This window comes from Hemiscyllium ocellatum, chromosome 31, assembly GCF_020745735.1.
Source record: "Hemiscyllium ocellatum isolate sHemOce1 chromosome 31, sHemOce1.pat.X.cur, whole genome shotgun sequence".
NCBI classification, from domain to species: domain Eukaryota; kingdom Metazoa; phylum Chordata; class Chondrichthyes; order Orectolobiformes; family Hemiscylliidae; genus Hemiscyllium; species Hemiscyllium ocellatum.
Window position 1 is genome coordinate 4823143 of NC_083431.1, and position 15358 is coordinate 4838500.

General features: G+C 53.1%; 1 protein-coding gene across 9 annotated transcripts in view; it reads right to left on the bottom strand.

Moving 5' to 3' along the window:
• The window catches only part of LOC132830288 (transient receptor potential cation channel subfamily V member 3-like), a 66965-nt gene that overhangs the window by 36802 nt on the left and 14805 nt on the right, over nt 1–15358 (bottom strand). For 5 of the 9 annotated variants that reach the window (XM_060847840.1, XM_060847846.1, XM_060847839.1 and 2 more), the window contains exons 2-4: nt 12638–12778; nt 6360–6422; nt 3432–3553 (exon numbers count right to left, since the gene is read on the bottom strand). In XM_060847840.1, coding sequence (XP_060703823.1) covers nt 3432–3553; nt 6360–6418 — 181 coding nt within the window. In that variant the 5' untranslated portion in view covers nt 6419–6422; nt 12638–12778. The remainder of the gene's footprint in view (nt 1–3431; nt 3554–6359; nt 6423–12637; nt 12779–15358) is intronic. The other 4 variants (XM_060847848.1, XM_060847847.1, XM_060847844.1 and 1 more) reach the window with 3 other exon arrangements.

Here is a 15358-nt window from a genome sequence, read left to right on the forward strand (position 1 = left end):
TCCCCCCACACTCCCCCCACACTCTCCCCATGCTCCCCTCCCACTCTCCCCCACACTCCCCTCCAACACTCACCCCTCTCACACTCACCCCTCCCACACTCCCCACTCCCACACTCAATCCCCACACCCCCCCAACACTCCCCCCACACACTCCCCCACACACTCCCCCCCCACACATGCCCCACACTCCTCCCCCACACACACCCCACACTCCTGCCCCACACTACCCCCCACACTCCCCCCACTCACTCCCCCACTCACTCCCCCCACTCACTCCACACTCACTCCCCCCACTCACTCCCCCACTCACTCCCCCACTCACTCCCCCCACACACCCACACACTCCCACCCCACTCTCCCCTCCACATTCCCCCTCCCACACTCATCCCCCACACTCACTCAGCCCCCAACCCCCCGACACTCCCCGTCCACACTCCCCCCACATACCCCCCCACATACTCATTGCCCTCTCACACTTTCCCCCCACACTCACCCCCCCACAGCTCCCCACACTCACACCCCACACTCACCCTCCCATACACACAACCCCACACTCCACTCCCCACACTTCCCCCACACTCCCCCCTACACACCCCCCACACTCCCCTCCCACACTCATATCCCCCACACTTCCCCCCACACTCCCCCCCACACCCCCCCCACACTCCCCCCTACACACCCCCCACACTCCCCTCCCACACTCATATCCCCCACACTTCCCCCCACACTCCCCCCCACACCCCCCCACACTCCCCCCTACACACCCCCCACACTCTCCTCCCGCACTCTCCTCCCACATTCCCCCCCACACTCACCTCCCACACACTCCCCCCCCACACTCACTCCCCACACTCCCACCCCACAAACCCCCCACACTCGCCCCCAACACTCCCCCCACACACACTCCCCCACATACTCACTCGCCCCCTACCCACACTCCCCCGTCACACTCACCCCCCACACTCATCCTGCACACTCCCCCTCCACACTCCCATAACACTCACTCCCCCCACACTTGCCCCTCCCCCTCCCACGCTCAATCCCCCACACTTCCTCCTCCCACGCTCACCTCCCATACTCCCCCATCCCACACTTCACCCCCACACACTCTCCCCCCACATACTCACCCCCCACACTTCCCCACCACACTTCCCCCACACACTCCGCCATACACTCTCCCCCATACTACCCCCACTCAACCCTCCCACACTTGCCCCCCACACTCACTCACCCCATGGACACACACCCCACCTTCCCCTCCCACATTCACCCCCCACACTCCTCCCCACACTCACCCCCCACACACCCCCTCACACTCCCCCCCACACTCACTCCCCACACTCACCCCCCACACTCCCCCCCCACAATCCCCCCACACACTCCCTCCCACACTCACTCCCCACATCCCCCCTTACCACAGTTCCCCCCACACACACACCCTCACAATCCCCCCAAACTCCCTCCCATACTTCCTCCTCTCACACACTCCCCCCACATTCCCCCCCCACACTCCCCCCTCCCACACCTCACCCTCCACATTCTCCCTCCCACTCACACCCCCCACACTCACCCTCCCACATACTCATTGCCCTCTCACACTTACCCCCACACTCACCCCCCACTCCCCCCCCACACTCACACCCCCAACACACTCCCCACCCACACTCCCCCCCACACTCACCCCCCCACACACACACCCCACACACACATCCCCCACACCCCACCCCCCACACTCCCACCCCAGACTCCCCCCCCCACACTCCCCCCCACACACTCCCCCACACACTTCCCCCCCAAACTACCCCACACACCCCTTCCCACACTCACCCCTCCCACACTTCCCCCTCCCACACTCACCCCCCCACACACTCCCCACACTCCCCCCACACTTCCCCCCCACAATCCCCCCCACACTCCCTCCCACACTCACCCCTCCTACAATTCCCCTCTACACTACCCCCACACTCCCCCAACACTCTCTCCCACACTTTCTCCTCTCACACACTCCCACACACTCCCCCCCACACACCCCACCACACTCCCCCACACTCTCCCTCCACATTCACCCCCCCACACTCCCCCTCCCACACTCACCCTCCCACACTCACCCCTCCCACACTCACCCCTCCCACACTCCCCCCTCCCACACTCACCCCCTCCCACACTCCCTCCCCACACTCACCCCCTCCCACACTCCCTCCCCACACACTCTCACAACACACTCCCCCCTCCCACACTCACCCCTCCCACACTCACCCCTCCCACACTCCCCCCTCCCACACTCACCCCCTCCCACACTCCCTCCCCACACTCACCCCCTCCCACACTCCCTCCCCACACACTCTCACAACACACTCCCCCCTCCCACACTCACCCTTCCCACACTTCCCCCCTCACACTTCTCCCCCACACTCATCCCCCAGACTCACCTCCCTCCCACACTCACTCCTCTCACACCCTCACCCCCCCTTCACCCCTCAATCCCAAGTGACCACAGGGATTGGGACGAGTAGGATTTCGGGAGCGTGATAGTGTCGGGGTCAGATTGCTGGGTAACATTCCAGAGCCTGAGGCCAGTGCTTGGGATGGGGGGGGGGGGCATGGGGTCACTGATGGATTGTGGGATTTAAGTTCAACTGATTGATATCTGGCATTGATCGTGGTGACCATGAAAATTGTTAACTTTTATTGTAAAAGTTCATCTGCCTCACTCATGTCGTTTTTGGAAAGGTTATTTGTCGTCTCTCTATGGGTTTGTGATCCCTGATCCTCAGTGAGTTAACTGCCCTCTCAAACCAGAACACTTGGGCAGGGGCATCCTGAAATGGGCGCTGAAATAGCTGTTATTAACAATTTTATAAACAGTTATAAAATAATGTGGGGCATGGATAGGGTAAATAGACAAGGTCTTTTCCCCCGGATAAAGGAGCCCAGAACTAGAGGTTTAGGGTGAGAGGGGACAGATATAAAAGGGACCTAAGGGGCAACGTTTTCACACAGAGGGTGGTACGTGTATGGAATGAGCTGCCAGAGGAAGTGGTGGAGGCTGGTACAACTGCAACATTTAAGAGGCATCTGGATGGGTATATGAATAGGAAGGGTTTAGACGGATATGGGCCGGGTGCTGGCAGGTGGGACTAGATTGGGTTGGGATATCTGGTCAGCATTTGGACCAAGGGCTCTGTTTCTGTCTCTCTGACTCTATGACTGTAAAATGAGTAAGTGTGAAAGGAATAGTAATGTACATTGACAGGGTGTGACCAAGTCGAGATGGGACAAGACTGGTATGGAGCATATAATAGCACTGTCAGGTTGAACTTTGTGACCTGTTTCTATGGTTGATGTATTCTGACAAGTGAGATGTGGGAGCCTTGTGTGGAGCGCGGCCTCTGTGTGATTCCATAAAACAGTGAGCTGATGTGAGCCAGTACCTGTTAGCTCCGTCAGCTTCACTTGGGTCGCCTGAACAATGCTGAGTATTCTGTTAAGTTCCTCCATATTCCCATCGGCTATGCAAGCGAACAACAACTCTGTCAGTTCATGCTTCAGACTGCTGAGAGTTAGAGCAAAAGCAAAATCAGTTCATTGTTTGGATAGTCACATGGTAGGATTTGGATTTGAGGAACTGTGCTGTACACTCCGAACGTGATTTAAGGACAGCAAATCTCAAAGGGATTTAAAAAAACAAACAGGAAGTCAGCTCGGTTCCCTGTTGTATTCCCCCCATGGTAATAACTTGACCAATCTGAATCAATTTACCAACTCATGTGGTATAAATCGATGTTCCCTTTGAGGTTTGGCATTCTCTTCTCTGTCCTGATGAGCATTAGACACAAAGTTTTGGCAGTTTTCTTATTCTCCAGCAATAATCACAGTAACAGCAATATTTGACTCAATGCTATCTCTCTCTCTCTCTCTCACACACACACACGCTCTCTCTCTCTCTCTTTCTCACGCTTGCTCTCACTCTGTCTCTCTCTCACACACATGCACACATATACTCTCTCTCTTTCTCTCACACATGCACACACACACTCTCTCTCTCTCTCTTTCTCACGCTCGCTCTCACTCTGTCTCTCTCACACACACATGCACACACATGCTCTCTCTCACACACACACACACACACTCTCTCTCTTGCTCTCTGTCTCACTCTTTCTCACTCTCACTCTCTCCAGATGCTTCCAGATCTGGTGGGTTTCCCCAGGGCATTGTTTTATTCCAGAAAAGCTGACTGCTCCCTCTCCTTGGGTGCTAACCTGATTTTGGGATCAGTGTCTAATTTGCACCTTCCACAACCCAACCTGGTTTGTACAGTGACGTCTGGAGAATTGTTTTCTCAGTGATGGTGCTTGAGGGGGTGAAGGGTTAAAACTGGCCCCGTTTGGAGAGTGGCGGTGGAATGTTTAACACCCGCCCGAGAGGACAGATATTCCACTGACGGTATAACACTGTCCTCTCCATATCGGGTAAAACACTGGATAGGGTAGGGGTGGGAGGAGCGTGATAGGCTCAGGGTTAGTGATGATTGGAGTCGAAGAGTGTGGCACTGGGAAAACACAGCAGGTCAAGCAGCATCCGAGGAGCAGGAGAGTCAATGTTTCGGGCATAAGCCCTTCTTCAGGAATGAGGATTATCAGGCCATGAGGTGAACAACCCTTTGATGGCCAGCCCCTCCGTTATACCAGCCCAGCAAGTGGCTCAGAACAGAGTATCCCGTTAACCATCAGAGGAACTCAAAGATCTCCACTTTGCACTTGGCAGCAGGGTCAGGCCAGGGATCAGACACATGGTGCTCTGATTAGAATTATATTGGGTGTCAGGGAGGCTATACCTGGAACCCCGTGACATTACCCAAAGCAGGGTGTACTTATTCTGGGGTGACTGTAACAACGATTGGTTCTTGGGGTGAGGCGTTTGGCGCCAATGGAGCCGTTAAGGTCTGTATTGCCTTTTTTCCCTTCATCCACAGGATAAGACAGCACGTATTGCCCAGTTTGGAGTCAACCACCTCACTGTGGGTCTGGAGTCACATGTAGGCCAGACCAGGTAAAGATGGCAGTTTCCTTTGTGAGGGACCTTACTGAACTAGGTGTGTTTTTTCTGACAATTAACAATGGATTCATGGTCATCATTCGACTCTTAATTCCAGATATTTTTTGCTCAATTCAAATTCCCCCATCTGCTACGATGGGATTTGAACTCAGGTTCCCCAGAATATTACCTGGGTCTCTGGATTAACAGTCCAGTGATAATAGCACTGGACCATTGCCTTCCCTCATGTGTAGAAGAGGAAAGTGCCAGTATGGGAATGGGGTGGACAAAGTTAAGAGAATGAGAGGTGACCTAATTGAAACTTAGAGGATTCTGAAGGGGTTTAATAGGAGAAATGTTTTCCCATGGGTCAGCAAGCTGTGACACAGTGCTGTATTCTTGGGGTCAAAGGCTAGCTGTTTAGAACTGAGATTTCTTCCCTCAGAGTTGTGAATCTCTAGATTTTGTTGGTCCAGGGGACTGAATGTGTTCAAGTTGCTCTGTTCGAAGGGAAGTTAAAGACCATGTGGTTGCTGTAGGGAGGGAGGGGAAAGTATTGAACTAGAAAATCACCCGTGATTTTGTTGAGTGTTATGGACCAGACCAGACCCCCTCAACACATCTCAGGGAAGTAGCCTCTAAGTTTGCTCAGTGTTTTAATCAGGTGGACAGTGGATATTCCAGGAGGGATGCAGCTGGTCAAATCACTTAGTTTTACACAAAACAGAATTTGTTTACAAGATTACCGAATGAAACACAAACACAAGAGAACAGAATAGAGAATAACAACTTATTGAAAAACCCAACAGATTATCCCGACTAAATGATGCTGTTCCAAATACTTGCAACAATCCCCATAAACATCCCTCGGCACAAAAGGTACAATCCAACCCAGGGTCATAGAGGAGAGAGAGAGGTGGCAGAGTGATTCGGCATGGAATACCTTCTTCCATATAGCGTTTGTTTGACCAACAACCTCAAAACCAACTGCCTGTTTACTCTGAACAGCCAGAGCTCAAACCCAGACCAGGGAAAAGCTGAGCTGCGAGAACTGGCTGTGCTCCTTTCATTGTACAAGGGTTTTTTTTAACTTAAAGCTTCCCCACGTAGATCAACCCCAGACAATTCGGAGCCTGTGTCCTTGACCTCCTGAAAAAAAAACCCAAGGACAACCTGACCCTGTTGAAGGAGCAGTGTTGTCACCTGAGGAACTTGCATCGTTTAGCTCCCGTCATCTGAATGGAAACACGAGCCACCAAACCAAAGGCACATGGTAACAGCTGAGTAAAAAATCTGATCGTGTTGTTCCCGCTGAGGATACTGACCTCTCCTGATTACCATCCATTCTGTCACGCTGCATGACAATTCGGAGATTTTTATCCATTGCCCTGTGTAAAAATACATCAGAAGCTTCTGTTACAAGTTGGACTGCACCGTTCTCCTCCATTCTCGTACTTTGTGAAAGAGCTCACTGACATCGCCTCGGTCTGCTGTGTGCAACCGAAACAACGTCCCCACTTTTTAATCCAGAACCCTGTAAGATTTTCATCCTCAACCAGGTGTTAAATTATTTATGAATCAGCTCCCACCTCACTGACAGATCATGTTCCAGACGCTCAGCTGAGCGAAACTCATTTGGCACGACCCCCTCTCTCAATATTTTGTCAAAGAGTTTGAGCCTGTGACCTCTAAATATTAATCCATTGACCAGAGTTATTTTTAATCCACTCTCTACAAACCTCATCTCTGATAGGTCACCAGGGAGGACAGCTTAAACTTCCCTAACTCTCCTCATGAAAGAAATTCCTCATCCTTGTAACATTCAGTGAATTATCTTCTCTACCCTTTCTCATGCCTTTTCATTTACCCTTTCATGTTTCACAACATCTTTCCCATAGGAAGGAGGCCAGAATTGCACGCAATATTCCAACAGTGGCCTAACCAATGTCCTGTACAGCTGCAATATGACCTCCCAACTCCTGTACTCAATACACTGACCAATAAAGGAAAGCATACCAAACGCCTTCTTCCCTACCCTATCTACCTGCAACTCCACTTTCAAGGAGCTATGAACCTGCACTCCAAGGTCTCTTTGTTCAGCAACACTCCCTCAGACCTTACCATTAAGTGTATAAGTCCTGCTAAGATTTGCTTTCCCAAAATGCAGCACCTCACATTTATCTGAATTAAACTCCATCTGCCACTTCTCAGCCCATTGGCCCATCTGGTCCAGATCCTGTTGTAATGTGAGGTAACCCTCTTCGCATTCCACTATACCTCCAATTTTGGTGTCATCTGCAAACTTACTAACTGTACCTCTTATGCTCGCATCCAAATCATTTATGTAAATGACAAAAAGTAGTGAACCCAGCACCGATCCTTGCGACATCATATCTGGCATTTCCAAACCTCCAGGAATCCCTGGAAATTCAAGATATTCTCAACCACTCTGTTATTGTTGAATCAGCTGACGAACGGAATGGGAGAATGAGTTGGAAGGTCGATCCCAACCAACAGTGTGAGGGAATATCTCCCCAAGAGCTTTAATCTGAAAATTTCATGTTATTTAGTGAGTATTCCTAGGAGGAGGCCGATGTCAGTCAAAGTGAGCTGTAGTGATACTGTTGGTTGTTATTAAAACCTCTTCTGGGGGGAGAAAGCGTTCCTTCTTGATCTAATGTATGATCTGGTCCCCACACCAAAGTGGGCTCTCCCTGAACTAGCTGAATGAGGCAATGTGTTGTATCAAATCTGTAAACATGGCTCAGGAAGGCAGCTCCCCACAATCCCAGGATAGCAAGCGATGACTACAAGTCCAAATTCAGGGTGGCATGGTGGCTCAGTGGTTAGCCCTGCTGCCTCACAGCGCCAGGGACCCGGGTTTGATTCCGACCTCCACCTGTGTGGAGTTTGCACGTTCTCCCTGTGTCTGTGTGGGTTTCCTCCAGGTGCTCCAGTTTCCTCCCACAACCCAGGATTCTGAAGGTTACGATGGATTGGCCATGGGAAATTGCCCATCGTATTCAGGGGTGTGTAGATTAGATTCCCGACTGTGTGGAAACAGGCCCTTCGACCCTACAAGTCTACACCCACCCAGACTCATTTCCCTCTGACTAATGCACCTAGCATTAGAGGACAATTTATCATGGCCAATTCACCTGACCTGCACATCTTTGGACTGTGGGAGGAAACCAGAGCAAACCCACGCAGACACGGGGAGAATGTGCAAACTCCACACAGTCAGTCACCCAAGGCTGGAATCGAACCTGGGTCCCTGGTGCTGTGAGGCAGCAGTGCTAACCACTGAGCCACCATGCCACACACGGTCTGGATTAGCCATGGGAAATGTACGGTTATGGGGATAAGTTTGGGTGGGATACTCTTCAGAGAGTTAGTGTAGACTGAATGGGCCAAATGGCCTGCTCCCAGACTGTAGGGATTCTAGGATACCTTGACAATGAATGAAATGAATAGTTCCAGACATGTACATTTGTAAATCTGTAAAAGTGATTCAATAAAATAATTGAAGTTAGCAATACACTCAATTTTGGGGCCTGTTGTGGCACAGTGGTAGTGTTCCTACCTCTGACCAAGGGGGCCCAGGTTCAAGTCCTACCTGCTCCAGATGTTTGTCATAACATCCATGAACAGTTTGATTCAAAGCACCTACTGCAGTCTCTGTCACTGAACATAACTGTCCAACAGTTTCCATCCTTTACCTGGTCCTTGCCCAGCTGAGTAAGCAGCTGGTAACTGTTGCTGGTCAAACTGTAAAATGGGGAAATACAAACTGGAAATGCAGGAACCTGTGTTGAAAGTGGTTACATCACCAACAAAGTGGTTGCATGCGAATGGAAAGATTCAGAACATTTTAACAAATAAAGTTTGGTCACACCCAAACCAACTGTCAGGAACTTTCTGTTGACCTGCTCCTGAACCTTGTGTGGCTGAAACTACAAATCATGGGACGTACTGAAGGTGATGTCCATTCAATGTCAGATAGCACTCACCCTCGTCCTGAAGGCTGCGCAGTGTGCAGAGTTAAAAATCACACCGCACCAGGCTCTAGTCCAACAGGTTTATCTGGAAGCACTAGCTTTCGGAGTACGGCTCCTTCATCAGGTGGTTGAAGCAGGATCATAAGACAGAATTTATAGCAAAAACTCTCAGTGTTGTGCAATTGAAATTATATATTGAACAAACCTAGATGTATTTTGGAAGGATTAACAATCTAGTTTTGCTCAGTATATCATTTCAGTTGCATGACACGGTCCACATTTGGTCTAAATTCTGTGTCTGATGATCCATTCTCATCGTTACTCTCTCCACAGCCGCTGTTAGACCTGCAGCGGCACTTAGAGTCATGCAGCTGTACACAGCACAGAAACAGACCTTTCCATTCAACTCGTCCATACCAACTGAATATTCTAAACTAATCTAGTCCCATTTTCCAACACTTGGCCTATATCCCTCCATATCCATCCTATTCATACACCCACCCAAATGCCTCTTAAATGTTACAATTGTACCAACCTCCACCTCTTCCTCTGACAGCTCATTCCATACATGTACCACTCTCTGCGTAAAAATGTTGCCCCTTTGATCTCTTTTATATCTTTCCCCTCTCACCCTAAACCTATGCCCTCTAGTTCTGGACTCCCCGACCCCATGGAAAAGACTTTGTCTATTTATCCTATCCATGCCCCTCATGGTTTTATAAACCTCTATAAAGTCACCCCTCAACCTCCGACGCTCCAGGGAAAACAGCCCCAGCCTGTTCAGCCTTTCCCTGTAGCTCAGATCCTCCAACTCTGGCAACATCCTTGTAAATCTTTTCTGAACCCTTTCAAGTTTCACAACATCTTTCCCATAGGAAGGAGACCAGAATTGTATGCAATATTCCAACAGTGGCCTAACCAATGTCCTGTACAGCCGCAACATGACCTCCCAACTCCTGTACTCAATACTCTGACCAATAAAGGAAAGCATACCAAATACTGCCTTCACTATCCTATCTACCTGTGACTCCACAATGAACTATGAACCTACACCCCAAGGTCTCTTTGTTCAGCAACACTTTCTGTTTTTATTTCTGACCCCCAGCACAGTCGGTATTTTCCCTCAGTTTGAGCAGATTAATGGATTGCTGCTGGTCTGTGCTCTCAGGCTTTTATTGGGCAAATGGAACCTCACTCATTATCCCCTCCCTACAACGCCACCGAGGATCGAGCTGGGCTGGGCTGGGCTGGGCTGGACTGAGCTGGGCTGGACTGACCTGGGCTGGACAGAGCTAGACTGAGCTGGGCTGGACAGGACTGGGCTGGGCTGGGGTGGACCAGGCTGAGCTGGGCTGGGCAGAGCTAGACTAAGCTGGGCTGGACTGAACTGAGCTGGGCTGGGCTGGACTGGGCTGAGTTGGGCTGGACAGAGCTAGACTGAGCAGGATGGACTGGGCTGAGCTGGGCTGGACAGAGCTAGACTGAGCTGGGCTGGACTGGACTGAGCTGGGCTGGACTGGACTGGGCTGGGTTGAGTTGGGCTGGACTGAGCTGGACTGGACTGAACTGGACTGGGCTGGGCTGGGCTGGGCTGAGTTGAGCTGGACTGTGATGGGCTGAGCTGAGGTGAGCTGAGCTGGGCTGTGCTGAGCTGGACTGAGCTGAGCTGGACTGGGCTGGACTGGGCTAGGCTGAGCTGGGCTGGACTGGACTGAGCTGGGCTGGGCTGCGCTGAGCTGGGCTGGACTGGGCTGGGCTGAGCTGGGCTGAGCTGGGCTGGACTGGGCTAGGCTGAGCTGGGTTGGACTGGACTGAGCTGGGCTGAGCTGGGCTGGGCTGAGCTGGGCTGGGCTGAGCTGGGCTGGACTGGGCTGGACTGGGCTGGGCTGAGCTGGGCTGAGCTGGGCTGGACTGGGCTAGGCTGAGCTGGGTTGGACTGGACTGAGCTGGGCTGAGCTGGGCTGGGCTGAGCTGGGCTGGGCTGAGCTGGGCTGGGCTGGGCTGAGCTGGGCTGGACTGGGCTGGGCTGAGCTGGGCTGAGCTGGGCTGGACTGGGCTAGGCTGAGCTGGGTTGGACTGGACTGAGCTGGGCTGAGCTGGGCTGGGCTGAGCTGGGCTGGGCTGAGCTGGGCTGGGCTGGGCTGAGCTGGGCTGGACTGGGCTGGGCTGGACTGGACTGAGCTGGGCTGGACTGGGCTGGACTGGGCTGGGCTGAGCTGGGCTGAGCTGGGCTGGACTGGACTAGGCTGAGCTGGGTTGGACTGGACTGAGCTGGGCTGAGCTGGGCTGGGCTGGGCTGGGCTGGGCTGGGCTGAGCTGGGCTGGACTGGGCTGGACTGGGCTGGGCTGAGCTGGGCTGAGCTGGGCTGGAATGGGCTAGGCTGAGCTGGGTTGGACTGGACTGAGCTGGGCTGAGCTGGGCTGGGCTGAGCTGGGCTGGGCTGAGCTGGGCTGGGCTGGGCTGAGCTGGGCTGGACTGGGCTGGGCTGAGCTGGGCTGAGCTGGGCTGGGCTGGGCTGAGCTGGGCTGGACTGGGCTGGGCTGAGCTGGGCTGGGCTGAGCTGAGCTGGGCTGAGCTGGGCTGGGCTGGGCTGGGCTGAGCTGGGCTGGACTGGGCTGGGCTGAGCTGGGCTGAGCTGAGCTGGGCTGGACTGGGCTGAGCTGTGTGTTTCTGGTTTCTGGTTTAGATTTCCAGTTGCTGCAGAGTGTTACCATTTGCCCAGCCCTCGCTCTCGTCGAGCAGATTGAGTTCTGACCAACCACAAAGTCCCGGAGGAAACTCTGAGGGTTTGATTGAAGAAGCAGGAATTGATTTCCTCAATTCTTCTTGTGCAATACCAAGTATTTTCACAGCCTGCCTCTCCACACTCCATCCAGACTTCCTGTAACCCGAGGCAACAAGAGTACTTCTGTTTTCTTAAACAAGATGTGAAGGTGCTGGTGTTAGACTGGGGTGTATAAAGTTAAAAACCACACTACACCAGGTTATAGTCCAACAGGTTTAATTGGAAGCACTAGCTTTCAAAGCGACGCTCCTTCATCAGGCAGCTACTGGGGCAGGATCATAGGACACAGACTTTATAGCAAAAAGACCTCAGTGTCATACAATTGAAATGATATATTGAATAAACCCATATCATTTTAATTGTATGATGCTGTGATCTTTTGCTATAAAGTCTGTGTCCTATGATCCTGCCCCAGTAGCTGCCTGATGAAGGAGTGTCGCTTCGAAAGCTAGTGCTTCCAAATAAACCTGTTGGACTATAACCTGGTGTAGTGTGGTTTTTAACTTGTATAATGTAGGATGTTCAGCAGCCAGTGTATAATCACAGACAGCTCCCACACACAGCACTGTTGTAGCCTGTAGGCAAACAGGGCCTTGGTTTAATGTGGTAAAAACAATGAGTGCAGATGCTGGAAACCAGATTCTGGATCAGTGGTGCTGGAAGAGCACAGCAGTTCAGGCAGCATCCAAAGGGCAGCGAATTCGACGTTTCGGGCAAAAGCCTTTCATCAGGAATAAAAACCTTGGTTTAATGTCTTGGCTGAACAACAGTAACTTGGACAGGGTGGCACTCCCTCGGTGTACCGCGGGCAGTGTTTACCTGGATTCTGGCCACGTCTCTGCTGGTGCTGAGGTGGGAAGGTTCAGACCAATGTGCCTTTAGTTGAGTGGAGGAATCAGACCAGACCGGGACAGCACAGATGAGAAATCTTTGTAAACTGTTCCAGTGCTAAACGATGACCTAAGCTCAAAGAAAGAGCATCTGATCAAAACCAAAAGTCAAGAGAAATATTTACACAGCTCCTTTAAACAGAGTAACATATGGGAGTGTAACAAAGTAAAAATTGGCATTAAGCCCAGGTGATGAAATAATAGAGATTGCTGGAGAAGCTCAGCAGGTCTGGCAGCATCTGTGGAGGGAAATCAGAGTTACCTTTTCAGGTCCAGTGACTGTACCCCACAACGCAATTCCTCAGTTTTGAAGAAGGGTCACTGGATCCTAAACAATAACTCTGATTTCTCTCCACAGATACTGTCAGACCTGCTAAGCTTCTGTTTGTGTTTTTCATTTCCAGCATCTGCAGTTCTTTAGGTATTTATGATGAAAGAATAATGCAGTTTACCCATCGCTCAGCGAGAGTTTGGAGGGACGGGAAGCAGCAGCACACTCTGAAGGGAATGCGTTCAAGCCTTGCAGTGTTTTTAACAAACCAAACGTTTTGGGGAGGCTGTTGCTGTCATTTCCTCCGTGGCGATAGGTCAGGAAATCAGAGTGAACTCCCGAACCAAGCAGTACCTTTCCTGTGGGCTGTGAACTTGTCATCAGAGTGTGAAATTTCACAATTTCCCATTTGTCCGAATGACAGAATGTTCCAGCAAAAGGTGGCATTTTCAAACCTGTCAAGTTGTTATTGATGACATTTATTAGAACTTGGTTCAAATGTCAACTTGTGTTAACAACAGAGAGTTGTGAGGAGACTTTACACATTTGGTTTAATCATCCTGGGAGTAATCCATCTGAAGATGGGGCTGAAGGTGAAACTGGGGGTGAGGGAACGGGGTGGGGGGGGGAGGTGAGGGTGGGGGGGGGATAAGGGTGAGAGTGGGGATGAGAGTGGGTGGTGAGAGTGAGGGTTAGGAATGAGAGTGGGGGTGAGGGGTGAGTGTCAGCGTGAGGGGTGAGAGTGGGGTGAGAGTGGGGAGTGAGAGTGAGGGGTGAGAGTGGGGGTAAGAGTGAGGGGTGAGAGTGGGAGTGAGGGTGAGGGATGAGAGTGGGGGTCAGGGATGAGTGTCAGGGTGAGGGGCGAGAGTCAGGGTGAGGGATGAGAGTGGGGGTGAGATTGGGGGCGGGGGTGAGGGGTGAGAGTGGGGGGTGAGGGGTGAGAGTGAGGGTGAGAGTGGGGGTGAGGGATGAGTGTCGGGGTGAGGGACGAGAGTCGGGATGAGGGGTGAGTGTCGGGGTGAGGGGTGAGAGTGGGGGTGAGAGTGGGGGTGAGAGTGAGGGGTGAGAATGGGGGATGAGAGTGGGGGGTGAGAGTTGGGGTGAGGGTGAGGGGTGAGAGTGAGGGGTGAGAGTTGGGGGGAGTGGGGGGTGAGAGTGGGGGGGAGTGAGGGGTGAGAGTGGGGGGGAGTGGGGGGTGAGAGTGGGGGGGGGTGGGGAGTGAGAGTGGGGGTGAAAGTGGGGGTGAGGGTGAGGGGTGAGAGTTGGGGTGAGAGTGGGGGTGAGAGCTGGGGTGAGAGTGGGGTTGAGGGTGAGGGCTGAGAGTGGGGGTGAGAGAGGAGGGTGAGTGGGGGTTGAGAGTGGGGGGTGAGAGTGGCGGTGAGAGTGGGGGTGAGGGTGAGGGGTGAGGGTGAGGGATGAGAGTGGGGGTGAGGGTGAGGGGTGAGAATGGGGGGGTGAGAGTGAGGGGTGAGAGTAGGGGGGTGAGAGTGGGGGTGAGAGTGGGGGTGAGGGTGAGGGGGAGAGTGGGGGGTGAGAGTGGGGCGTGAGAGTGGGGAGTGAGAGTGGGAAGTGAGAGTGGGGGGGTGAGAGTGTGGGGTGAGAGTGGGGGTGAGGGTGAGGGGTGAGGGTGGGGGGTGAGAGTGGGGGTGAGGGTGAGGGGTGAGAATGGGGGATGAGAGTGGGGAGTGAGAGTGGGGGTGAGGGTGGGGGGTGAGAGTGGGGGTGAGAGTGGGGGGTGAGAGTGCGGAGTGAGAGTGGGGGTGAGAGTGAGGGATGAGAGTGAGGGGTGAGAGTGAGGGTGAGAGTGGGGGGTGAGGGTGAGGGGTGAGAGTGAGGGTGAGAGTGGGGGGTGAGAATGAGGGGTGAGGGTGATGGGTGAGAGTGGGGGTGAGAGTGGGGGTGAGAGTGGGGGGTGATAGTGCGGGGTGAGAGTGGTGGTGAGGGTGAGGGGTGAGAGTGAGGGATGAGAGTGCGGGGTGAGAGTGGGGGTGAGAGTGGGGGGTGAGGGTGAGGGATGAGAGTGCGAGGTGAGAGTGGCTGTGAGAGTGCGGTGTGAGAGTGCGGGGTGAGAGTGGGGGTGAGAGTGAGGGTGAGAGTGAGGGGTGAGGGTGAGGGATGAGAGTGCGGGGTGAGAGTGGGGGTGAGAGTGAGGGTGAGAGTGAGGGGTGAGGGTGAGGGATGAGAGTGCGGGGTGAGAGTGGGGGTGAGAGTGCGGGGTGAGAGTGAGGGGTGAGGGTGAGGGGTGAGGGTGTGGGGTGAGAGTGGGGGGTGAGGGTGAGGGGTGAGAGCGGGGGTGAGAGTGCGGGGTGAGAGTGGGGGTGAGAGTGGGGGTGAGAGTGAGGGGTGAGAGTGAGGGTGAGAGTGGGGGGTGAGGGTGAG